The sequence below is a fragment of the Dama dama genome, chromosome 5 (assembly GCF_033118175.1).
Source record: "Dama dama isolate Ldn47 chromosome 5, ASM3311817v1, whole genome shotgun sequence".
NCBI classification, from domain to species: domain Eukaryota; kingdom Metazoa; phylum Chordata; class Mammalia; order Artiodactyla; family Cervidae; genus Dama; species Dama dama.
The window spans coordinates 1,299,816-1,326,829 of record NC_083685.1 but is presented as its reverse complement, the minus strand read 5'-3'; the positions used below and the strand labels follow the sequence as shown (position 1 = coordinate 1,326,829).

At 50.3% G+C, this 27,014-nt stretch overlaps 1 protein-coding gene across 1 annotated transcript in view; it reads right to left on the bottom strand.

The window, feature by feature from the left end:
- Nucleotides 1-27,014, bottom strand: part of LOC133057976 (sodium/glucose cotransporter 1-like) — a 46,781-nt gene that overhangs the window by 4,027 nt on the left and 15,740 nt on the right. The window contains exons 6-13 of the mRNA XM_061145081.1: nt 26,004-26,109; nt 24,873-24,953; nt 19,314-19,534; nt 13,501-13,636; nt 10,995-11,102; nt 9,687-9,837; nt 2,854-3,022; nt 384-599 (exon numbers count right to left, since the gene is read on the bottom strand). Of these exons, the coding sequence (XP_061001064.1) occupies nt 384-599; nt 2,854-3,022; nt 9,687-9,837; nt 10,995-11,102; nt 13,501-13,636; nt 19,314-19,534; nt 24,873-24,953; nt 26,004-26,109 (1,188 nt within the window). The remainder of the gene's footprint in view (nt 1-383; nt 600-2,853; nt 3,023-9,686; nt 9,838-10,994; nt 11,103-13,500; nt 13,637-19,313; nt 19,535-24,872; nt 24,954-26,003; nt 26,110-27,014) is intronic.

The following is a 27,014-nucleotide window of genomic DNA, read 5'->3' as shown; positions in this document are numbered from 1 at the left end:
GCCATAGCTCTGTGGGCATTACTTCCCCGCCCCCCCCACCTGCACCCCCACTCGCCAGGCGGGCGGCAGCCGAGATGACCCTGATTATATTAACTCACACTGGAGTGAGCGACCTCAGCACTTCACAGAAAATTTGTATTTTAAAAGGCAAACATCTCACTCTCGATAAATACTTCATTGGAGGATTGTCGGAAAGCCTTTTAGGTCAGCTCTGCATTTAAGGCAAGGAGTTACTTGCCTGTTTCTGGCCCATCCATCACCCCGACCCCCAGCCCTCCCGCTTCTAAAAACCATGCAGGACCTTCAGCCGCTTCTCTCCCAAGCTGCTCCCAGGACGCGGGGGCTGCAGGCTGACCCCGGAGCTCGCCCATAGCGGCACTCACGTGTTTGTCTGGAATCGGCACGGTGAACATGGAGATGCCCAGGACGGTGACGAGACTGATGGCGAAGAGGATCATGGCAAAGTAGAGGTAGTGCACGCCGCAGATGATCCGGGGGCACTTCCTGTTCACGGAGCAGGTCCAGGGCCCGTAGGCAAACTCGGACACCATGCGACAGGAACCGATCACAAGGCCGCTGGCCAGCCCCCAGAAGGCACCCTGACAGAGGGGGAGCCCGAGTCACCAGGAGCACGGCGGCGCCAAGACGAGTCGTCCGGCTCTGAAGCTAACCCGGCACAACGAGGGCTTCACGCACCCCGCAGAGCCGTTGCAGCACCGGGGACAACACCTCCCAGGGCTGAACAAAGACCGAGAGGCGCCCACACTCTTATCAAGTCTGTCGGAGAACCCAGGGAATACTGCGAATACTGGAGACACTTCTAAGTCAGACGACGAAGACGCAGCTCAGACACAGCGTCCACGAAGACCTCAGTCCTCCCTGCTGCGGGAGGGGCACCTCCATCTCCCCAGCTACTCAGGCACAGACCCCAGGAGACATCCCTGGCGCTCCTTCTCCTTCCAGCCTGCCCTACCACCGATCCATCAGCAAGTGATGCTGCCGTTCCTATGGAGACCACCTCCGCCGCGATCCTCCGCCGCCTCTCACACGGGGGGACTCCCTTCCTGGTCTCTGCTTGCCCGCAGTCCGAGGAGCCCGAGTGAGCTCTTCGAAGCGTGGGTCAGGGAGTGCCCTGCCTCTGCCGAAGCCCTTGTGGCTTCTCCTGGCCGCCCTGAGGAGCAAGGCGCACCTGCTCGGCTGACCTCACGGGCTCCGCCCCCTGACGGCGCACTGCGGGAACCACGCCTGCCCTCCGCCTGCTGCCGGGCCTTCGCACGTGCCCTTCTTCCTGCTTCGGTCTCTCCCCAGAGCTAGGTGGTTCTGGCTCAACCTTCAGGACTCAGGTTCTGCGTCACTTTCTTAGGAGAAATCTTCTCCCACTAGCGTGGCTAACGTCTTGGTGCCCCACGCCCTGTCGCCAGCATCTGCCCTGCTCACCTCCATGATACTCCTTTACTTTCCCCCCTTCTTTACTTTTAAGCAGCACTACTCCACTCTCAGAAATCTTATCTGCTCACTGGGCGTCATCTGTCTCCTCCCCCTTACCCTTGGGCTTGGAGCCAGTCTCAGGGACGGCTGGATGTCGGGGGAGGCAGAGGATTCAGTGTGTGGGAAGAGTCTTGGAGAAAGAACTGAAGCCAAAGGCCAGGTGGGTGGTCCACAGGACCCATTTATTGAAGGAGACGTGTGGAAAAGGGAAGATCGGGGAACAGATGAGGGTGAGGGAGAGGGCCTGGAGAAGTTCTCCAGGCCAAGGAAGGGGCCCATAATATTCTGTAACCTTGCACCAGGGTAGCCGGAGAGCCACTGACAAGCTCCCCAGGTCCCCTCGGTGCCAGGCCCCAACACCCCGAGGGACTCAGAGGCGCGAGGCAGATCGTCCTGGCCACCTGCTCCTCTTGCCCACGCCCCTCCCAAGCGACCACAGGGAGGAGCCTTTCCAGAACCCAGATGCCCCCTCACCCTATTCTTGGTGCTAAACTGAGTCCTGGTGAGCTGAGCCATGGTTTGGTGGTAAAGAATCCACCTGCCAACGCACGAAACTCAGGTCTCATGTGGGTTTAATCCTTGGGTCGGGAAGATCTCCTGGAGTAGGAAATGGCAACCCACTGCAGTATTCTTGTCTGGAAGATCCCATGGACAGAGGAGCCTGGTGGGCTACAGTCCATGGGGGTCACAAAGAATGAGACACAGCTGAGCGACTGAGCGTGCACCCACGAGGTGAGCAGAGCAGGAAGCACTAGCCAACTGGCTGGAGGCCTGAACACCTGGCGTGAGCCTGCAAGAAGCAGCAGCCAGACGCAGGTGGACAAAGACACTCACGGCAAAGTAAAGAGTCCGTGGGGAAGGAGAGGGGCCACGAAGGGCAGGGGACAGGCAGTCAGCACCGCACGTGACCAGCAGTGGCCGGGCCCGGGGGCTGCATACGGAGAGGCCAGGGCCAGTGGGCAGGCAGGAGCCAGGTCTCAGAGGCGCTGTGCTCAGAACTCGTGTAAGTCAGATGTGACTCAACTAACAGCTGAAAATGTTCCAGTCTTACAGGTGAAATGACTGAACCATTAGTTGGGATCTTTATCTGGTTTTACATGTGATGGAAGAGATGGTCTTCGTGCAGGGAAGGTGGCAGGAGCCCGGGACTGAACATCCCCCTGAGCGTCTGACATCTCTGAGCAGGAAAGCCTCCTCACGCAGAGGCAACGGCAGAGGGCCCTCCTGTGGCTAGACAAGCGTGCCGGAGGGTCCCACATGCTCTGCCCCGTGCGTGGCACGGCTGGGGGCGGATGGCCTTGGAAGCGCAGGGAACAGGTCAGAGCCTGCCTCCCGCCAGCCCACCCCCGCGTGTGGGCCACCTACCTGCTCAGTGACCCTCTTGCAGAATACGGCCAGCAGGAACAGGGCAGCCACGGGGGGCGTCAGGTAGCTCAGAACCGTCTGCATGTGTTCAAAGAGCAGCTCCCTGTGGGCCACTTGCAGGGCAGGGACCCAGGCAATGGAGACAGCAAGTAGGACGATGACGAAAAACCTGTGGGGTCAACCGCAAGTCAACGGCAATTTCATGAGTGTTTGTTGTTGCCGTTGTTTAACCTGCCAATAAAGTATCTGCCAGCCATAAACTACGAGCTAGTTCTAATTACTCCTTAGGCTAAACTCGGATGCCCGTTCCTCAAGTGTGGCGGAGGAGACAGCCATACCCCTAAACACGAACAGGACCCGAAGGTTCTTAAAACCCCTTCGACTTCTGGACTGGATCGTGGGTAGATTTTCATCACATTTGGAGGGTGTGTCTTGAGGTGGTCATGCTTAAAATATACAATACATGGAAAATGCTAATTTCTTGAGGGATAACACATTTCTAAAAATTTCAAATGGAACAGTAATGCACCTGATTTTAAAGATTGGTATAGGCGTCCCTTAAGCCCTTGGTTGCTCATGCAGGGCAAAACTACCCAATAGTCCATAACGAGCAAGTGGTGGAAGACAGAAAAGGCTGAGCAAAGGTTTCATTGCCTGCAGAGGTAACCGCCGAGGGCTCTTCATTGAAAGCCCTGAAGAGCCATGCCTTGGAAGCCGAGAGCACGTCCCAGGACTAAGAACTGGCTGCACAACTACAGAAAACTGAAGCAGAGTCCCACTAACCAAGCACAGAAGCCAGGCCCCCTCTGCATCAACCTGGGCAGGATGGGGAGGGAGGTGGGAGGGAGGGGAGATATGGATACCCACGGCCGATTCACACTGAGGTTTGACAGAAAACAGCAAAATTGTGTAAAGCAGTTATCCTTCAATGAAAAATAAATTAATTAAAAAATAGGCCTCCATAAGTTTAAGGGGATCAGCTAGGAATTTACCTGCATACTTGAACAAAAGCCAATATTCTTCAGAGGAACAATATTCTTCAGAATTTCTACTATTACCTACAATGTTAGGTATATAATAAACCTTTCTAGGCATGGGGAGAAGTAAGAGAATGTAACCTATAGTCAAGGAAAACAGAGGTCAATAGAAATCAACCCCAAGATGGCTCAGGTATTAAAATGAGCAGACAAGGACTTCAAAGCAACTACTATAGTTATCTTAAAGGATTTAGAGGAAATTATAGTTACGAGTGAACAGATGGGAAATCAAGACAGAACATGGCATACTAGAAAAAAATTTAAAAGGAAACAAACAGATACTCCAGAACTAGAATTCCAGTTGAAAATATGAAATGAAAAATTCACAGATTGGCCTTAACAGTAGATTGGAAACGGCAGAAGAAAGGGCCAATATCCTCAAGGGAGACTCAAGAAAATCAAAACTGAAGAACAGAGAAAAAAATGTTTAAAAATAAACAGTGCCTCAGTGATCTCTGGGACAGTGTCAAAAGGGCTAATGTGCGCAAGCAGAAGCCGGGCAGAGCGGACAAACATGCAGAGAGATGATGGCCAACAATCTCCCAGATCTGGTGAAAGCCGTTAATTTACAGATTAAGAATGTCAGCAAAACCCAACCAGCACATCCATGACAAAACTGCTGAAAACCAAAAATGAAGAGAAAATTGTGGAAGCCCAGCAAAGAAGACGCGTTACATACACAGAGCAGTACTATGAATCACAGACGACTTCTGATCAGAAGGAAGAGGGACTCAGAGAGCTTTAACAGCACTAAAAATAGAACTAAAAACGGACAAACGACCTGATAAACACTTTTCCAAAGAAGATATTCAAATGGCCAACAGGTACATGAAAAGGTGCTCAACATCACTAATCAGGGAAAGGCAAAAAACTACAATGAGATATCATCTCATAGCTGTTAGAAGGGCTGTTATCAAAAAGACAAGAGATGACAAGTGCTGGTAAGGATGTGGAGAAAAGGGAACACTCGTGGACTGCTGGTGGGAGCGTAAGTTGGTGCAGCCACTATGGAAAACAGGATAGAGGTTCCTCAAGAAACTGAAAACACAACTACAGTTCAGGTTAGTTCAATTAGCCGCTCAGTCGTGTCTGACTCTTTGAGACCCCATGGACTGCAGCACGCCAGGCCTCCCTGTCCATCACCAACTCTCAGAGCTTACTCACACTCGTGTCCATCGAGTTGGTGATGCCATTCAACCATCTCATCCTCTGTCGTCTCCTTCTCCTCCCACCTTCAATTTTTCGCAGCATCAGGATCTTTTCCGAATCAGTTCTTCACATCAGGTGGACAAAGTATTGGAGTTTCAGCTTCAGCATCAGTCCTTCCAATGAATATTCAGGACTGATTTCCTTTAGGACTGACCGGTTTGATCTCCTTGCAGTCCAAGAGACTCTCAAGAGTCTTCTCCAGCACCACAGTTCAAAAGCATCCATTCTTCATCACTCAGCTTTCTTTCTAGTCCAACTCTCACATCCACACATGACTCCTGGAAAAACCATAGCCTTGACTAGATGGACCTTTGTCAGCAAACTAATGTCTCTGATTTTTAATATGCTGTCTAGGTTGGTCATAGCTTTTCTTCCAAGGAGCAAGTGTTTTTTAATTTCATGGCTGAAGTCACCATCTGTAGTGATTTTGGAGCCCAGAAAAATAAACTCTCTCACTGTTTCCACTGTTTCCCCATCTATTTGCCATGAAGTGACGGGACCGGATGCCATGATCTTAGTTTTCTGAATGTTGAGTTTTAAGTCAGCTTTTTCACTCTCTTCTTTCACTTTCATGAAGAGGCTCTTCTTCACTTTCTGCCATAAGGTTGGTGTCATCTGCATATCTGAGGTGATTGATATTTCTCCTGGCAATCTTGATTCCAGCTTGTGCTTCATCCAGCCTGGCATTTCACATGATGTGCTCTGCATCTAAGTTAAATAAGCAGGGTGACAATATAGAGCCTTGATGTACTCCTTTCCTGATCGGGGAACCAGTCTGTTGTTCCATGTCCAGTTTTAACTGTTGCTTCTTGACCTTCATACAGATTTCTCAGGAGGCAGGTAAGGTGGTCTAATATTCTCATCTCTTTCAGAATTTTCCACAGTTTATTGTGACCCACACAGTCAAAGGCTTTGGCATAGTCAATAAAGCAGGAGGAGATGCTTTTCTGGAACTCTCTTGCTTTTTCAACGACCCAGCGGATATTGACAACCTGATCTCTGGTTCCTCTGCCTTGTCTATATCCCACTTACACATCTGGAAGTTCATGGTTCATATACTGTTGAAGCCTGGCTTGGAGAATATTGAGCATTACTTCGCTAGTGTGTGAGATGAGTGCAAATGTGTGGTAGTTTGAACATTCTTTGGCACTGCCCTTCTTTGGGACTGGAATGAAAACTGACCTTTTCCAGTCCCGTGGCCACTGCTGAGTTTTTTAAAATTTGCTGGCACATTGACTGCAGCACTTTCACAGCATCATCTTTCAGGATTTGAAATAGCTCAACTGGAATTTCATCGCCTCCACTAGCTTTGTTCATAGTGATGCTTCCTAAGGCCCACTTGACTTCACATTCCAGGATGTCTGGCTCTGGGTGAGTGATCAGACAATTGTAGTTATCTGGATCATTGAGATCTTTTTTACATAGTTCCTCTGAGTATTCTTGCCACCTCTTCTTAATATCGTTTGCTTCTGTTAGATCCATACCATTTCTGTCCTTTATTGTGCCCATCTTTGCATGAAATACCACATGACCTGGCAATTCCACTTCTGGGTATATATCGAAAGGAAACACGGATCACTACCTTGAAGACATCACTGTACACTTTACACTGTTTATAATAGCCAAGTCACAGAAAAAGCCTAAATGTTTATCAACAAATGAATGAATAAAGAATATGTGGTACATGTACACAGCCTATTTTTTTTCTTTTCTTTTTTCCTCCCACAGCTCAAGGCATGTGAGATCTCAGTTCCCTGGCCAGGGATTCAACCTGAGCCCCCTGCATTGGAAGCAGAGTCTTAACCACTGGACCACCAGGGAAGTCACTCTATTATTTGTTTTCTGTTCAACCTACCTTTCACTTAATTTTTACTCTTCTGACTTCTTTTGGGCTAATCAAATATTTTATTGGCTAGTTCATATTTTACTAACTTGTTACACGTCCTTGAACTGTCCTTATATTGTTCAATCTAGAGGCCACACACGCACCCTTGACATGTCTCAGTCTGGTACCAGAGAACTTGAGACTATTTACACTCCATGGTGTGTGTTCTGCTCCCCTGTGTTGCTGTTCCCACAGACGTTTTCCCTTACCGACGTCAGCACTGGCTCTCTTCCGTTCCCCATATGCTTACCCTTTATGGCGCTCTCCAGCCTTCTCTGAAGGCCAGTTCTTCCGTCCAGGTTATTTTCCTGCAGCCTGAGACTCCCCTTCGGTATTTCTTATCATGAAATTCCAATGTAACACATTCCCTCAGCTTGCATTTATCAGAAAACATGTTTGTTTCACTCTCACTCCGGAGGCTATTTTGACGGGTATTGAATTTCAGGTGGGCAGTCTCTTCCTAGCACTTGCGAATGTCATTCCACTGTCTCCTGGCTTCCACGGTTTCTGTTGAAAATTCCACTGTCAGTCTTTGTCGCTCTTCTGAAGGTAATGTGATTCACGTCCCCCTGGCTGCTCTGAAGGTCTTCTGTCTCCATCTGCAGCAGTGCCACTACCCTGTCGTCTGGGAATGGTCTCCTTTGCATTTATCCTGCCTGAGATTTGTGGAATTTCCTGCATCTCTGGATAGTTGTCCAGATATTTGGAACATTCTTGGTTGTTATATTTTCAAAATTGCTTCTACAGTTACACATATATAATTCCAATGACATAATATATTATATTCATCTGTGTTCCACCTGTATCTTCTTTTTTTTCCTGCATGCTTTATTCTGGATATTGTTGACTGATCGATTTTTAAGCCACTTACTGTGTCTTCTGCTTCAGCCAATCACTTGTTAACCCACGAGTTTTTTTTTTTTAATTCATTTGTTTGGCTGCGTCAGGTTTTAGCTGCAGCACTCAGGATCTCTGCGTAACGCAGGACCTTTCATGGCACATGGGCTGAGTTACCCTGAAGCATGTGGGATCTCAGTTCCCTGACCAGGGATCAAACCTGCCTCCCCTGCATTGCGAGGGGGATTCTTAACCACTGGATGAGCAGGGAAGTCCCCACCACCGAGTTCCTAATTTCAGACACTTATTTTTCAATTCTAGACCTTCTCATTTTTACAAATTATAATTCTTTGGAAAAATTCCCAATTCTTTTCATCTATTTTGTACATCTTTCCATCTATTTTCTTGTACATATTAATCATGGTTATTTCAAAGTCTTTGCTAGCTTCACCTGTAGGCCTACTTTTATTTATATTTGACTTTACACATATGCTAGTATAAATACAGTGGTAAGGAGGGACATTCTTTCCTAGTTTCTTTCTAGCTCCATTAGACATGACTTGATTTTTAGGATGATACAGACATATTTTACTGGGTTGAAAGGTACCTATTTTATGAAATACTTTTTCATCATCTGAATATATATGATTTTTCTCTTTTGATCTATTAATATGGTGAGTTATATTACCACATTTTCTAATATTGAACCACTCTTGCACTCCTGAGAAATAATCACAGTTGGCAATGAGATGTCATTCGTAGTATTTTGTTGGATTTGTGTCCACTATTTTACTATTTTTGCATTGGTATTTAACAGTGAGATGAGGCTTTAGTTTTAATTTCTTCTGTGCTGTACTTGTTAGGTTTTGACATCAATATCTTGAGCTTTATAAAATGAATATGTCTTCTCTTTCTCCCCATGTTCTATAACAATTTACATAAAACTTGTATCTGTTTCTTAAAGTTTCTCACAAAAGTGCTTTTTAAAGAGTGAAATGCTAATCAAAATGTCACAGCAAACTCAATTTGCAGGGGTCACACAGGTAAGACGGTGAGCAAGAGGCGCAGAATGAAGAGAGCATTTGAGGTTCAACGCAGGCCAAGTTCAGTGTGCGGGGGCTGGAGGTGGGTCACGCTATGCAAGGGTGACAAGGCCCAGGTCTACACGTTCGTACCCCGGTCTTATGCCCAGCATTTGTGGCCTCCTGGTTGATGGTGTAGCCCTGAGATGGGTAAGTTCTGCTTACCACGTGGTCAGGCAGACCAGCTCCCTTTTCTGAGCCACTACCCCCAATTTGTATAGTAAGAACAAGAACTAAAATTTACCTTTAAAGGCTGTCCTGAGGACTGAAAGAGATACTGGAATAATGAACACACACTCGTTCATAAGGACTACTTTGGGGGTATGTTAATAAACTATGCTCATTATCACTGTGCTCGCCACTTAATTTTCTCCCAAGTGGAAACAATTTCCTTTGTGATTATAAAAACAATACATCTTCATTGCAAAACTGTAACAAAAACCAAACAGCACCATACCATATGTAAAAACGGTAACTCTATACACAGTTCAGTTCAGTCGCTCAGTCGTGTCCGACTCTTTGCGACCCCATGGACTGCAGCACACCAGGCCTCCCTGCCCATCACCAACTCCCGGAGTTTACCCAAACTCATGTCCATCGAGTCGGTGATGCCATCCAGCCATCTCATCCTCCGTCGTCCCCTTCTCCTGCCCTCAATCTTTCCCAGCATCAGGGCCTTTTCTATTGAGTCAGTTCTGAGAGCCTAAATGCGCCACGTAATGACTTATTGGGGGCATCATTTCACTGACGGCAGAAACTCGTGAGATGAGAGGAATACCTCACCTTCCTGTTATCATGAGTTCCTTTTTAGTGGCCGTCGGCCGGATACGGGGGTAGATGTCCATGGTGAACACGGCACTGGCACTGCTGTAAACAGCGGTCAGGGAGGACATGAGAGAGGCCCAGAGGGCAGACACCACCAAGCCTCGAACGCCTGCAAGAGAGGAACGCGTCCTGGCCTCCAGCGCCCCCGGCCGCCCAGGAGGTGCCTAGGGCCTGCTGAGGAGCATTCCCACGCACTGAATTTTGCTCAGGGTGGCAGTCCATCTAAGGCGGATCAGTGCATGACGTCTGTCCTTGCTCTGTGACAAGCCTCGCAGTCTCCTGCTAAGTCCCTGTATAATAACCAGAGTGGTCACTTTGGACATTGGCCTGACGACCCCTCTGCAGCCCTGTGGAAAGGAAACCACTGCTGTCCCCCTTTAACAGATGAGACCCAGAGGACCAGACCATTAAGCAAGTGATGCAGCTCCTGGGCCTCACCGTTCCCATCTGCAAGGTGGGTTTAAAAGTACCTCCCACACAGGGCTGTTGTGAAGGTGAAGACAATGCCCAACTCCGGGCAAGCACTCGACAAACGCTAGCTATCAACATGACAAGCTCAGCTTTTGACCTGAAAGGCTGCTCAGTGGCAGGGACTTTGGTGAGTGAGTGCCTCGTGCAGTCAGGAGAGGCTGGGGGTGGGGGGGTAACAGGGGCCGTGCAACAGCCCCCCCCACCCCCGCCGATTCATCGGGGACGTGGGCCAGGCCATGCAGCCCTCCCGGTGCCCCGTGGCCCAGGCCGCAGCCCCGGTGCGCGGACAAAGGCTCAGTTGGAGAAGCCAGGTGACCTGCTTCCTGAGCCGTGGGGCGGCTGGTGCTTCCTTCAGTGGGAGTCCGTCTACATGGTATTTTAGGGGAATCAACGTCTCCCTGTGGTTGGCCTGCTGGTACACAAAGCTAATGGGGAATTTAAGAAGCCTGTACTCTTGGCTCAGCTCCTCTGGAGGTGGGGAAGAAGGTGAGAGGAAAGCCACCCCTCTGCCGTCCCACTGGCCCGAGCTCCCTGCGAGCAGGATGCCGCCTTGCTCCCCTCTGTGTCTCCACGAACCATCTGCAGTGGCGGGGTGGGGAGGGTACAGGCTCAGCGGGGAAGGCCCCCACCCAGAGGGCCACCCCCTACTCTGTGCAAATGCCGGTGAGACCGGAGAGTTCAAGTGAGGAAGCAAGAGGAGGCCCCGAGGCTCCAGCGACGCGGAGGGCCTCTGCCACAGCCTCCGCCTCACTCCGGGCCGTCCGCTCCCGGCCCGGGCGCAGCTCCAATGCTTACCGCTGGGCAGCAGCTCTGCCACCAGCAGGGGGTAGGCGATGGCGGTGCAACTGGTGCGGATGCCACAGTACTTCTTACACTCCGCAGGCACAACACACGCCACCTTATCTGCAAAGAGACACAGTCGCACCAGCACGGGGGCCCGGGCTCACCAGGAGCTTGGGGTGCAGGTCGGGGAGTCGGGGCCTCTGCCAGTTCACTGCTGAACTCAACCCCAACAGGCCTTCTGGTGACCCAGTCGGGCGTTGGAAAAGCAAACAATGATTCAGCCTCACACTGACTGAAGGGCCACTCTTGACCTGACTCCCTTCATCTCGCAGGGACTGTTATTTCAGAGGGTTTGGGGAGAGATGTGGACAAAAGCAAGCAAATGGGGGAAAGTGATAGGCCATCGAGAGCTTAAATGAGGGATAAAACGCTACCACTTGGGAGAAAAGCAGGAACAAGGGGTCAGCGTGGACTAGGACGAGGCAGGCAGGCCTGGGTTTACTCAGAGAGCAAGCAGTTTCACAGGGAGGTCGGGAGAGAATGTGAAAACCAAGGGGCAGCTTGTCCTCTGCCCAGCCCCCGCCCCCCGGGGCGAGCAGGCCCCCAGCCCCCCTCGGTGTGGTCCGAGAAGGGCCCCCAGGACCCTGGCCATTCTGGACACTCCTTCCCCCACAGGGACCAGTCCCTGCCGCTCAAGTGGGCTTGCTGAGATTCCCCTGGCATTTATGCCCAGGCGCAGAAAGGAAGCATTCTTCCTGGGGCTTTCTGGGCTGGAGGGTGGAAGCCTGGCGCCACTGGTAGTCAACTCACAACAGAGAGACTTCGAGAACACCAGCTTGAAGGAGCTAAAATGCACATCATTTCCAATCTAGAGCCCTAGCTAACACGGGACCACCACAGCAGACCAGACTGACGAACCGGCACGTGGGGGTGTGCAAGCCCCGGCTCTGGCCGCCTGAGACCCAGAGTCCAGGCCAGAGGCCTTCGCGTTACTGGAAAGCCACCCTCTCCCAGGAAGTGGGCGGAGGCCCAGCTTTTGTGCTGAGCGCCTCTCTGGCTTTATTCAAATCCCAGGCGTGTGGATGCCATCACGAGGTCTGGCTCTTTCTAGGACTGAGGACAAGTGGTCCCGACCCCTCGCCTCCCCACCCCGGTGCAGGCCCCAGGGCAATCCACAACTCTACTCACCTGGTGGGGAGGAGAGGTGGGGGGCAGGTGGGGGCGGGCGGCTCTTCTTGCGTCCTGCCGCCCTCCACCACCACCCCAGCCACCTCTAGGGTTCAGGAGTCGCGGGACTTTGCCCAGTCTCCCTCCTCAGTGGGTGGGGTGGTCTGCGCCATGCAGGGGGGCTGCGGAGGCAGGGCCGCCAAGCCCAGGGCACTCTGGGGGCCTGGGGAGCACGCGGGAGGGGACTATTTTCTTTTTTTTATATAGTCTACAGACTTTTTTTTTTTTAATGCGGATCATTTTTTTAAGTCTTTACTGAATGTGTTATGATATTGCTTCGGTTTTATGTTTTGGTTTTCTGGCTGAGAGGCACCGGGGATCTCGGCTCCCTGACCAGGGACCGAACCCACGCTGGAGGGCAGAGTCTTAGCCACTGGGCCACCAGGCAAGTCCCATGGGGCCTGTTTCCTAACCTCTGAGGAGGCACCGCCCGTGAGGCTCCAGAAAGAGCCAACTCACAGCCAGAGCGCAGAGCTGGGATGCTGAGACGGAGCACGCCTCTCTGCTGGGACTGGAAGGGGTCAGCAGTCAGAGCAGCACGTCTCCGGGCAGAAGACTCCACGGGAGCGGCCCGCTCTGCCCCAGGGGCCGCGCCATCAGAGCACGTGTGCCATGGAGGTGTAGAACCTGTTCGTCGCTCAGTCGTGTCCGACTCTTTGCTACCCCACGGACTGTAGCCCACCAGGCTCCTCTGTCCATGGGATTCTCCAGGCAGAATACTGGAGTGGGCTGCCCTGCCCTTCTACCCGTAAAGGCTGAAGGGATAAACAAATCTAGCGCCGAGAGGCAGTAGAGCCAGTAAAACGGAGCTGAAACGGGGGTGACGGACATCACAAAATTACGACGGCTCGCTCAAGGAAGCGGGGACGTTTTTGTAGTGCTGAATGGAAAGAATGGGCTGTTTTGGAGGTTCCACACACATGTGGCCCCTGGGCTGTGAGGGGGTGACGGCACCCGGCACCCGGGAGGGCTCGCACAGTGATGCCCGCGGTGACCTCCCCGAGGCCTGGGCCTCAGCCCCACACAGAGATGCAGCAGCGGCCGCAGGGAGGGTCAGCCTCTTCCTCCCTGCTGATCTGCCCCTCTGCGATTTCTCTCTTGTCACCTACCTCCACGGTCCCTGCCAGATTTCTGCTCAGCCACGTCCCTCATCTAAACCCATCGGCCCCCAAGAAAGCAACATGGGGCATCCTGACACCAGCAGGCCGCGGGAGACCTGACAAGCCCAGGCCCTCCCAAGGCCAAAGAGCCAGGAAGTCGCTCAGCCTGAGCCAGGCGGAGCAGGAGGCACCTGTGTACAGGACGCGGCTGATCATTCCCGGCATGACGATGCTGAACATGGGCAACAGCTTCAGGAACCCGCACAGGACGCAGCCACCTTTCACTTGGGACAAGCTCTTCCCTGCCAGGCAGCCCTGGACAAAAATCTGCAGAGGAGACACAGGTGGGGGCGGGGGGCTTTCTCAGAGTGTGTGAGCCTGGGCTGCCTCTGCAGGGCCAGGACGGCTGGGGCCTGCAGCAGCAGGGGTGCCCTGGGGCGGGAGGGGCGTGCCGACCGCTCACCCCGCTCCCCTGGCGCCCCCCGGCACGCAGGGCCTCAGGAGACACGTGTGACGGGGCAGCACGTCCTGCTCGGCGCGGCTGCCCAAGCGGACGGGGGCGGCCTGCCCTTGGCCTCATTGCTAGAGCCGCACGCCCAGCACAGCGGTGCGGCGCTTTACCAGCTGCCCTCGGCAAGGACGAGACTCCCTCCCAGAGGACACAGAGCGCCTCTGCCTGCGACATCAATCCCAGCACAGGCGTGTCCCTCACAACAAATGGGCATTCAGAGCTAAGGCCAACCTCAGCAGAAACCAACCAGTGTACGCCCTGACACGCGAAATCTCCTGGGGGCACGTCACGGCACTCTAAGAGGCGGTGTGCACTCAGCCTGAGCAGGAGCACACGTGGGCAGATGGAGAAGCACGTGAGAAAGAACACGCAGACGTGGCCCACTGCATGGAGGCAGTATTCTGTAGGCACTGAAATGACGTGCTCAAGGCATATTGAAATGATGGGAAAAGATGCTCGGAGCGAGATGCTGACTGAGAGGCGCAGAGTGCAGCAGCGGCACTGACCCCGTGCCTCTGCTCAGAAAGGGCCCACAGGACGAGACCGGCGGGACGGCAGGGGCCAGTCCTGACGGGCAGGGCGCTCCTGTCTCTGATGCTTTCTTGCTTTCCCAAACGCATTACTTTATTAACAGCAGGAAGAACCCCAGAGTGGTCCTGCCTCATGCCACAGGCACTGCTTCCCAGGGGGCCAGGCAGCATCCCCCCGGGGCCCTGGGGGTCTCTGCTGAGCAGGCGGGCGGCACTTCCTGTCTCTGCTTAGCCATGTGCAGAGAGGAGACGGGCTCTCAGGGAGGGGAGGGAGTGGGGCTGGGGCCGAAGCCGACCCCCATTCTGAGGACAGGACAGTCGTGGGGCATGAAGTCGTTGCATGCAGAAAGCCCTCAGCACTTGCGTAGGTGGTCATGTATCACTAAGTAGGGTGATGGACGAATTCTTGTTTAAAACGATGGTCATTGTTCTTCAGTCAGTAAGCTGTGTCTGACTTTGCAACCCCATGGACTGCAGCACACCAGGCTTCCCTGTCCTTCACCATCTCCTGGAGTTTGCTCAAAATCATGTCCATTGAGTCAATGATGCCCTTCAACCATCTCATCCTCTGTCATCCCCTTCTCCTCTTGCCCTCAACCTTTCCCAGCATCAGGGTCTTTTCCAATGAGTCAGTTCTTCACATCAGGTGGTCAAAGTATTGGAGCTTCAGCTTTAGCATCAGTCCTTCCAATGAATATTCAGGGTTGACTTCCTTTAGGATTGACTGGTTTGATTTCCTTCCTGTCCAAAGGACTCTCCAGAGTCTTCTCCAGCACCACAGTTCGAAAGCATCAATTCTTTGGCGTTCTGCCTTCGTTAGGATTCAACTCTCACATCTGTACATGATTACTGGAAAGACCATACCCTTGACTATACAGATCTTCGCTGGCAAAGTGATGTCTCTGCTTTTTAACATACTGTCTAGGTTTGTCATAGCTTTCCTTCCAAGAAACAAGAGTCTTCTGATTTCTTGGCTACAGTCACCATCCACAGTGGTAGGCAAAGGAAAATAGTTTTCCTTCTGTCAGTTTATTTGCCTCTTTTTTCAATAAAATTTTTTCTTAAATCATTTTCTTTACTAGTTTGGAAGTTAGAGATTCTACTTTAAAGCTTTTAATAATTACCCTTAACATTTTAACATGGATACAACTTCAGATCTAAAGAAAACCAGTATTTGCACACCCCTCAATTTCAGGTGCACAGACAGATTTGACTCCAACTGTGGTCTCGTATTTCAGCTCTGCTCTGCGTTTTACTTCCCGTGTGCATGATCACAATGACTTTCAGGCACTGCTTCAGATCTGTGCATGTGCTGGCCAGCATCTATAACCATCCCTCCTGCTCTCCAGGACCTCCTTTTACTTTATGCACCTCGTTCAGTATCTAGGGAAGGTTATGCCTTTACTTTTATTATCTTTAATATATTTATTCACTTATTTGGCTGTGCCGGGTCTTAGTTGCAGCATGAGGGATCTAGTTCCCAGACCACGGATTGAATCTGGGCTCCCTGCATTGGGAGAGTGGCGTCTCAGCCACTGGAACACCAGGGTAGTCCTGGTTACGACTTTATTTTGCCCTCACTTCTGAGTAATACTTAGCGGGGCACCTGATGGAAAGTGGGTATCTTCCTCAGTACTTGGAAAGCTCTCTTCCTCTCCCTCAGGTTATGCTGCTTCTACGTCTGTTGGGGGTACCTGTCTTCCTCCACAAGTGATCTTTTACCTCAGGGGCTCTCAGTCTCCTCGTCTTTCACGTTCTGAAACTTCACCAAGAGGTGACTCTGTGCAGATTTGCACAGGAGTCACTGTGACTCCTGAATCTAAAGAGTCCTGCTCTTTCAACGACTGTAAAAATTCTGTTATTTTCTCTTCAAATATTGCTTCTCCTCTTTTCTCCTGGAATCCAAGGAAGTATTTCAATTCTGTTATCCATGTCACATAGTCTCTCTTTCAAACTTTTTTGTGCTGTTAGGGCAATTTCTTCAGTTCTCTCTTCTAGGTTGCTAATTCTTTCCTTCAGATATGTTTAATCTGTTATTTTAACAGATACTGAATTTTACACTTCAACAAGGATATTTTGCATTTCCAGAAGTTTGAGCTTTAAATCTAACTGGTCATTTTTGACGGAACTGTGTTCATGTTTTCAGGTCCACTTTTACTTCCTTATACGCGTATTTTGTGTTTGGTATCTTAACACCTCAGTTTTCTGAAGTGCGGGGGTTTCTTGCTTGTGGTGGCTAGGTTCCAGCCTGTTTTCTAATTTTACAGAAGGATTTTTCTTGTCTTCGCGGCAAGGCAGCATAACAAGACACGTGACCAGCACAAAGCGGGGAATACAAGCAACAAGGCTGCCCGCCTGACCGAGCCCGCGGGGCCCCGGCGCCCTTCCGGCCTCCGGCCCTCCTCTTCCGGCCGCCCGGCCCTCCAGTCCGCACACGTCGGAGCTCGTCAGTACTGCTCCGGGCACGGCGGCCCCGCGCCTGCTCGCAGATGCGAAGCAGGCCTCAGTGTCTGCTCCCCGCGCCGCCCGCCCGCCCGGGTCTCATCCGCCCACCTCAGTACCCGGCACGCTCGATGCTGTCAGCAAGGCCTCACCTGTGGACCCTCATGAACCTGGATGAGGATTGGGGGTGCATTCTGGGGAACGTCACTGCTTGGTCCCAGAGCACAGCATACTAGACTTGATTCAACACTCAGTCTCCAGAGCAGGCTAGCCCGGTCCGCACTCTCACCAGAACCGCACGAGGATCCCTACGCGTCCATGTGCTCCCCAGTGCTTGGCATCATCAAGCTTCCTGACTTTTGCCAGTCTCATTGTGGTTTTAAATTGCACTCCCCTGATAATACTGGGCTATATTTCATTTTCTACAAATTGCCTGTCATTGTCTTTTGCCCCCGTGTCTGTTGGAGTGCCTTTTTCTTGTGCGTTTGCTATTAGTCTCCTGCTCATTGCAAATATTTCTAATGGTCTCCTCTAGCCCATCATCCATCAACTCTGTCTAAGCATCTTTGTTAAAAATGCCCGCCGAGCAATGTGGTCAAATCGCTATGACTTACACTCCCCACAACTAAGAAAGTATTCACCAGCGTTACCTTCCCTTATTAGAGTATGGGTTTCCCTTTCACAGTTAAGTCTTTAATTCACCCAAAGTCTCCCCTGTTGATTGGTGCAGCCTCCAGAACATACATTAAATCCCTACAAGTATGTGAGTCTGTCTTTGAGCTCTTTACTCTGCTCCATTGGTCTGTATATCTATTCCTGGGAATTTCAAACTGCTTGCGTTACTGCAATTCTGTCGATGTTTAAATATCTCCCACTTTGTTCTTCATTTTCAACCTCAGGTTAGCTATCTGTGACATCTCCCTTCATAAAAGGCTTAAGCCCTTTTTATTGTGATATAACACATGGACGTATGCTGTAGCACATTACGGAGCGCTGTAGTTCCATTACCATGGAACCACCACCCAATTCAAGAGGTGCAACTCTGCGGAACCCCTGAAGCCTCTCTCCATGATCGTTTTTTTAAATATCAAGGTAAAATTCACATAACATATAACTATCCGTTTATCTTTTACTTTTTGGCCATGCTGTGTAGCACGTGGGATCTTAGTTTCCCAACCAGGGATCAACCTTGTGCCCTGCGTTGGAAATGAGAAGTCTCAGCCACTGGCCTGTCAGGGAAACCTCTGTAATGAGTCATTTTAAAGTGAACAATTCAGTAGTGTTTAGTGCATCCCCAATGTTGCACAATCTCCACCTCTTTCCAATGTCAAAACCTTTTCATGACCCAGAAGAGCACCCAGGAACACAAAAGGAGTCACTCTCCATTCCTCCTCCACTTCTCCCCTGGGAAGCACTAACTGGATTTTTGTCTCCATGGATTTGCCTGTTCTGAATATTTCATATAAAAGGAATCATACAACAGGTGAACTGCTGAGCATGGCTTTTTTCACTGAGCCTAATGTTCTTAGATTCGTCAAACATGTAGCATGTAACAGAATTTCATTTCTTTTTATGGCTGAACATATTCCGACACACAGATACACGCTGTGCTCACTCCTCCTTGGGGGATTTCTGGGTCATTTCCACTTTTTAATGATTGTCGATAACGCAGTTACGTGTGCTTCTTTCTAACCTCAGCTCTTCCCCTTGCTTCAGAAATGACTGCTTTAATGACCATTTTATTTCCTCCTTGCTTTTCTTTATAATTTTCTGCTACTTAATTGTGTGGACTGAACGTAACTTGGCGTTGCCTGTGCCACACAGCACCTAGCCTTGTGTGTCTGGCTTCTTTTATTTGGCATCACACTCTAAAGGTTCCTTCATGTCATGGTGTGCAGCTGTACCTCCTTTTCTTTATTGCCTTTCCACTGTATGACTATTTCACAATTTAGTGATCGACCACTGATAGAACCATGTCATCTTTAGAATAAGCTTTGAGTCCTGAAAAAAAAATCCAACTGAAATACTGATTAGCAGCATTTAATTTTTAGACTTGGTTTTGGAGAACTGACATTTTTCATGAGCAAAAAACTGTGCTTTGCAGATAATGAGAGGGAAGAAGAAATGAAAACAGGTGCTGTGCTGCAGATGGGACTGTGGGGGAGACCCCTTTTTTAAAATTTATTATTATTTTTTAAACATGCAACATTTTAAAAAGTTTTTTCGCCATACCTCACAGCATGTGGGATCTTAGTTCCCCAACCAGGGATGGAACCCATGTCTCCTACATTGGAAGGCAGAGTCTCAACCAATGGACCACCAGGAAGTACCCCCCTACCACCTTTTTTTAAAAAATGCCACATCAAACTTTTTTTCTAAACTTTAGAGGCCTCTTTTAGACAGCATGGTGCTGCGGCATCTGGGCGCCGCACAAGGCTGGGAGGGAAGCCCGCCTGTGCCTGCAGAGGCCTCGAGACCCCTGCCCCCAGCACAGACCAGTCAGCGCTGCGGGTCGCGTTACCTGGTCGGCGCACCAGTAGTACAAGGAGATGGTGGAGAGGCCAAAGACGATCCCAGGCCAGGGGATGTCTCCAGTGACGGGGTCTCGGAAGATATGGAAGGCGTCCACGCGTGGTGTGAGGCACTCCATCGGGGCAGTCCAGTTCCCTTCCCAGGTGAGGGTTGGCTTGGCCTCCGGGTACCTGCTCTGCAGCTCCTGGTATCCGCCTATCTCATGAAAGGCTTGAAAACACCACACAGTCGGTCAGTACCTTCAGCTGCACAGGAGCCAAGACAGCAACGTGAGACACGACAGGATGTCAGACAGCCGACACTGTGCGTGCTGGCAGAGAGGCCCTCTCCTCCAACGCCAGCGCAGAGAGCAGAGTGCATGTGCCCGGCCCCCCGTCCTCCTGCTTCTGGGGGCAGACCCCTCTCTCCAGCTGCACTCCACCCCACATGGCCCAGGCGGGCCTTGTCTAACCGTCCACCGGGCATCCTGCAATCCCAGCAAAATGTTTGTGAGACTTCATGTTTGGAATTTTCCTCAGTGCTCAAAGCATTTCTTCCTCAGTGTCCTAACCTGTGTAAAACCTTATTATTAAAGAAAAATGTTTTTAAAAGGCACTAAAACACACATAATTCCACCTACATAACTAAAAAACACCTTGTGAAAGTGAAAGTTACTTAGTCGGGTCTGACTCTTTGCGACCCCATGGATTAGAGTCCACAGGATTCTCCAGGCCAGAATACTGGAGTGGGTAGCCTTTCCCTTCTCCAGAGGACCTTCCTAACCCAGGGCTTTGGCATAATAAACCAAGTTCCTTTGAATTTTAAAATGGATCCAGAATCATTTGGAGTCAAGGTGAGTCAGTGAAAGATACGGAGTGACTATATAATGAGTAAGACCCCTCATGGCATTTCTAAAAGCAATTTCCATGTGGATTTGTAAAAGGTGAACTACAAAGCCACAAAGATAAATATTAGAAGAAAACAAGAAAGTATCTTTATGAACTTGGGTGAGGAAGCAGAACATTCTTAAAGCACGGAAAGAAAGAAAAGAGAGGTTGATAAATGTGACGTTAAATTTTCAAACTCATATGACGGAAACCAAACAAAAAATGTGTTAGACTGAAAGAAGAGATTTGCACCATGTATGAAGGATTCACACATCAACAGCCAAGGAAAACTATTGGAAAGAAATACGGTGGTGAATGTGAAATTCACAGAGCAAGAAATACAGATGGCCGTTAAGTGTGTGAAAGGATGCTCAACCTCACTAGTGTCCGGAGAATTCAAATTAAAACAATAATCAGATACTTCCACCCCCCTTCACCTATTAGGCCTATTTTTATTATTTTTTAAATTTTATTTATTTCTTTGGCTGTACTGGGTCTTAGTTGCGGCATGCGTGGTCTTTCTAGTTGCTGCATGTGGGATCTAGTTCCCTGGCCGGGGATGGAGCCCAAGCCCCCTGCATTGAAAGTGGAGAGTCTTAGCCCAGGGAAGTCCCTGGGCATATTTTTAAAAAGTCTTAAGCCATCAGGTGTTACAGGGGAGGTTAGGAAACACACATTCTCATACATTTCTGAGAATGTAGTTAAAACTGCCACTTGGGAGAGGAAACTGAGGGATTTCTTGACAAATCCAGGAATGCAAGGTTAACATGCAAAACCAAGTTAATGTAATGTGCTATGTTAACAGAAAAAGGAAAAAAATAATCTGATCACCTAAGCAGATGTGGAAAAAACATTTGATACAGTTCAAAACCTGCTCATGATCATCTTAGCAAGCTAGGAACAGAAGGGAACTTTGTTAGTATGACAAAAAGTATCTACCAAAAAAGTGACAGCAAATATTTAACGGTCCTATTTAACATTTGATGGAATAGCCAGAGCTCTACCGCTAAGCCAGAAAAGAGACAGGGAGGCCTGGTGTCTTCCTTGCACTATGTATGTCCTCGCCAGTGTAAAGAGGCAAGAAAAAGACACAAAAGGCATAACGTCTGAAAAAGGAAACAAAAGGCCCACTCTCTTCTTGGGTGCTGGATGCAGCGTGTTCACTTTGTGGCACTTTATCTCACTACCTGCTTGGATCTGTGCCCTTTTCAGTAAGAAGTTAAGAACACACACAAACACAGAAAAGACGCAATAGATCTCTATTCACTGATATAAAAGTCTGCCTAGGACACAGTTCCAGGGGTGAAAAACAGATGCAAAACGTCCTCATTCTATCTAGACGCATATCTCACAGACGTACGTTTGTACAGGCACACACCTCATTTTGTGTTTTGCTTCACTGCACTTTGTAGATATTGTGTTGCTTTTGTTTGCCTGTGTTTTGCAAACGGAAGGTCTGGGCTACCCTGCAACGAGCGGGTCTATCACTGCCATTTTTCTAACAGTGTTATTTTTAAAAAAGGCATGTACCTTGTTTTTAGATATACTAATATTGTACACTTAATACAGTACTCTGCTACACAATAAACATAACTCTCATATGTACTTGGAAACCAAAAAACTTGTGTGACTTGCTTTGCGGTGGTATCCGCTTCATTGCTGTAATCTGGAGCCAAGCCACACTCTATCCAAGGTCTGCCTGTACACTATCTCTGGAAGGATGTACACAAAACTTAGGATACTGGTTGGTTCTGGGGAGTCAAACCAAGAAAATGAGAGTGATAAATATTTCACCTGGTACCCTTTTGTTTTGTTTACCTTGTGTATGCACGCATACATGCATGCTAAATTGCTTCAGTCGCATCCAACTCTTTGCGACCCTATGGACGTAACCCGCAAGGCTCCTCTGTCCATGGGATTCTCTAGGCAAGAACACTGGGGTGGGTTGCCATGCCCTCCTCCAGGGGATCTTTCCGACTCAGGGATTGAACCGGCATCTCTTATGTCTCCTACATTGGCAAGCAGATTCTTTACCACTAGTGCCACCCAGGAAGCCCACCTTGTGTATATACTAATTAAAAGTTAAAAATAAAAAAAGCTGTATGTGCATCAGTTCCCACAGTGACTGGTTTGAAGACAACATTTCTAACTACAAATTTTTGTGTATTTTAAAAAGAAAACAAACCCCCACAACAGTTTGCTTATCAAAAGAACTAGCATGGATACCCCAATAAAAAAAACCCCGTTACAGAAAATGTCAGAGTCTGTTGGGGCTGCTGTAACACCAGATAGTGGGCGGCTTACTTCCCACAGTTCTGGAGGCTGGGACTCCAAGCTCAAGGTGCTGGCCGACTGAGTGTTGGCCATGTCCTCATGTGGCAGAAAGGATGAGGGAGCTCTCTGGGGTCTCTTTCATAAGAGTACTAAAGCTGTTCATACAGGTCTTCCCTCAAGAACTAACCACCTCCCAATACCATCACGCTGGAGGTTAGGATTTCAACTTACAAATGTTGGGGGGATAGAAAAATTCAGCCTGTAACAGTAAATGATACATAATTATTTAGAGATATAACTGCTAACATTAAATGCCCCCAAAGTTTAACTGGATATCATCCTCAAGCATTGGGATGGTCCTGGCAGATTTTAATAAAGTTGATATTTAATACTAGCACATGAATAAACACAGTGACTTAAAGAGTATTTCATAGTTTATAATTTTGTCACTCAAATCGGTCATTGCTTCCCAGATCCTTTATAAATTCCCTGGACCATGCCTGAAATGTGTTTTGTGTGCCAGAAGCACGGTGCTGAGTAAACCTCAAGGAGCACTAAGGCTTCCTGAATGGTGAGACTGAGGTTTGTGATCCTGTGGGCCTACATGTTCTCCATCCATGGAGCTCAATAATCTGCTCTATGGAACCATGATCCTTCAACTCAACTTGAATATCATTTGAATAATTTTCCAATACTCGAGCCCAGAGCTTTTCCTTCTAAGTTTCTGCAAGACAAACCTATGACCCAGCGCCAAGCTCAGCAAGGCCCCCCCTAGCTAGCGGGTACAGGTACCGTGAGAGGGTCCCCCTAGCTAGCGGGTACAGGTACCGTGAGAGGCTCCCCTAGCTAGCGGGTACAGGCACCGTGAGAGGCTCCCCTAGCTAGCGGGTACAGGTACCGTGAGAGGCTCCCCCAGCTAGCGGGTACAGGTACCGTGAGAGGCTCCCCTAGCTAGCGGGTACAGGCACCGTGAGAGGCTCCCCCTAGCTAGCGGGTACAGGTACCGTGAGAGGCTCCCCCAGCTAGCGGGTACAGGCACCGTGAGAGGCTCCCCCAGCTAGCGGGTACAGGCACCGTGAGAGGCTCCCCCAGCTAGCGGGTACAGGTACCGTGAGAGGCTCCCCCAGCTAGCGGGTACAGGCACCGTGAGAGGCTCCCCCAGCTAGCGGGTACAGGTACCGTGAGAGGCTCCCCTAGCTAGCGGGTACAGGCACCGTGAGAGGCTCCCCCAGCTAGCGGGTACAGGCACCGTGAGAGGCTCCCCTAGCTAGCGGGTACAGGTACCGTGAGAGGCTCCCCCAAGCTAGCGGGTACAGGTACCGTGAGAGGCTCCCCTAGCTAGCGGGTACAGGCACCGTGAGAGGCTCCCCCAGCTAGCGGGTACAGGTACCGTGAGAGGCTCCCCTAGCTAGCGGGTACAGGCACCGTGAGAGGCTCCCCCAGCTAGCGGGTACAGGCACCGTGAGAGGCTCCCCCAGCTAGCGGGTACAGGTACCGTGAGAGGCTCCCCCTAGCTAGCGGGTACAGGTACCGTGAGAGGCTCCCCTAGCTAGCGGGTACAGGCACCGTGAGAGGCTATTTGCGTGTCAGGGGCTTTCATGCTTGAGGGACACAGCTCGGAGTTCTGCTCTTGGTGTGTTTCGCCAGCAAGTTGTTAGACTGAGTAACTCGGCTTCCTCGTCAGTCAATTAAGGAAAATAGAAGCAGCGACGACCTGCTCATGGTGACCGTGACGGTTAAGTGAGACGGTACAAACCCCTGCCTCGCACCTGATTCTCAGTCTGTGTCAGCTGTTGTTCTCCTTCGTGTTACTCACTAAGCACCTGCTGTGTGCATCAGGCTACACATCGTGTGAAGGGTATGATGGCTCTGGTTCTCAAGAAGCTCTGGATCTCGGGGTATGACTTATTTATGTAATACAATGAATGATCAAGGTTAAGTACCAACAAAAAAACGTCATGTTGGAAAAAAACAAGTGTCATGTTGCGCTGGTAGTGATGCAAGTCCAGAGAACAAGGATGCAGAGGTGTGGCAATCATGGAGTCACAGGTTTGGGGGCGGGTTTTCTGCTGATCCTGACAGATGGATTTAACTCAATGGACAGAAGGAGAAGGGCTTCTGATGGAGAGGAAGGGCATGGCTCAGAGCAGGGCCAAGCCTGGCAGGCCGCTCCCAACAGCTGCTCAAAGCCCTGGAGTCTGTCGTCACCCCCTGCTGCTCGACCCCTCTTTCTCCACGAGCAGAAGTTCCCACCCTAGGTGGTCAGCACAACCTCAGACAGTGCTCACTCACGGGTCCTGAGGGCCTCGGGCCCGTGTCTGAGAGAGGGCAGTGCTGAAGCGGCCCCAGGCAGCAGTCAGAGCCCCCCAACCCCACCATGGTGCCTAGCAGTCTCTAGATTTACTTACCATAGCCCATTAACAAGACAGAGCCCAGAACCACGAAGCTAGCGTGTAAGATATCTGTGTAAACCACGGCTGCAAAACCACCTGAATGGGCGAGAGGGGGAGAGGGAAGCCCTGCCTGACCGAGGGGAGTCACTGTGCGCCTAGCGCACACTCGTGCCCCCGTCTCCACACCCACACCTCCATCCTCACTTCACTGGGCCTGACAACTGCCCATGCTGTGCCCAGGTGCACGCTGCTTTCTCCCTTGAACAGCCTCTGTGATCTGCTGTTGGACTCTTACTCTGCCTATCTGTATCCCAATTTCCTTTTACTCCCATTTTCTGGATGAAAATCTGGTAGTTTTCCTAAGCAAAAAAGTATACAGATCTTCCCTGACTTAGATGGGGTTACATCATGAGAAACTCATTGTTAAGTTGAAGGGATCACTAGGTTGAAGACGCATTTTCTGTATCTCACCCCCTGAACATCACAGCTTAGCCTCGCCTGCCTTAAATGTGCTCAGAACACACACACTAGCCTACAGCTGGGCAAAATCATTAACAGAACCTATTTGATAACGACATGCTGATCATCTCGGGTAATTTACTGAAGACCATCCTGAAGGCTGTCTGGGCAGAGGATGGTGGTTCACCCCATGGTCTTGTGGTTGATAGGGAGTGGCTGCCACCCAGGACTATGACCGTATCATGTCACGTGTTGTTAACCCAAGATGGAATCAAATTAAGAACTGAAGCATCCCCCTAAAAGGTCTCATCTGATGGCCTGCCCAGGTCACCAGGCAACCAGGACGACCTGAAGCAGGCGCGTCCCTTCTCCCCTGTCTGCGCCCCCACCCGGTCATCCCACAGCCAGCTGCATCAGGCCCACCCCACCCCAAACACAACCACTGCTAGCCCTGCCGAGATCCCTGGAAAGCCCCCGCCGGTCTGATGAGATTTCCAGGAGCAGGGCACCACTCGGGCACCCCTGCCTCATTTGTTTTCAGTATTCGGCTCTTTCAGGCCTCAGCAATGTGACTGACAGTCTCAGGGAAAATGCAAAAGCTGGACCCATCTCAATGTCTTCAGGTCTCCACTAAGAAGCAGAGCTTTTGTGGCAACACAAATACCTGTGGGGTTAGAGTGACCTCACCTGTGATGGAATATATGCCGGTAACAGACAGCAAGATCACGGTGGCCAGGTAAACATCCAGCCCCAGAACCAACCTCATAAACACGGCGCCTGTGCAGATCTCCACCTGAAATGAATACAAAGGTGGTGGGCTGCACTTCCGTTTCCCAGAAAGACCCTGAACTAGAGGCCATCTTCAGTCAGCAGGTCCACTCCATCCCCAGTGGACACTAGGGGAGGTCTCTCCACGTCCTGCTGGGCAACATGGCTGGTGGCCATAAGTTCAGCCAAGGTCAGCACTTTAAGGCTTAGGTTAATCCAGTTAATGCAACTTAGCCTCTTCCTACTTGGAGCCTCAGAGTGAGGAGTGTGCTCAGAGAGCTGGCTTTTTCCGCAGTCTCACCAGCGAGGCAGGCAGAGGGGACAGCTTACTAGGACTGGCAAGCTTTTTCTGTAAAGGGACGGTGCTGAACGCTGTGGGCTTTGCAAGACATGGACTGTTTCTGGTTTTTATGACCCTTTGAATGGTAAAGACCATTTTTAGTTCAAGTGCTGTACCAAGCAGACCTCTAGGCTGACGGCCTGCAGACTGGCTCTGTTGCTCGTGGGCTGTGCTGACGCCGACTCTGCAGTGTGTGCGCTTAACTCCCTAGCTAGCCTCCTGCCTTGCTCATCTGGTCAGCACACCCAGAGACATGGTCAGTAGAGGTCTTCCCAACGAATCCACTCACACACTGATTGTTTGCCAAGTACCAACCACACGATAGACACTCGGCAGGGTTCAGAGGGCCCGGGGTTACCAAAACTCAGTCAGTCTTCAAGGAGGACTCCTTCCTTATGCTTAAGGAGGGAGGCAGACCACCAGACAGGCAATTTTCATGCAGTGTGATAAGTGACACTCATTCAGTCATTCAAAGAACACTTCTCTCAGTGTTTCTGTGCTAACCATGCTCTCAGCAAGCTTCCGGCCCCAGAGCTGGCTGGGAAGGCAGGGAGCAAGCCAGGCAACGCCTGGGAGCTCAAGAAGCTCAT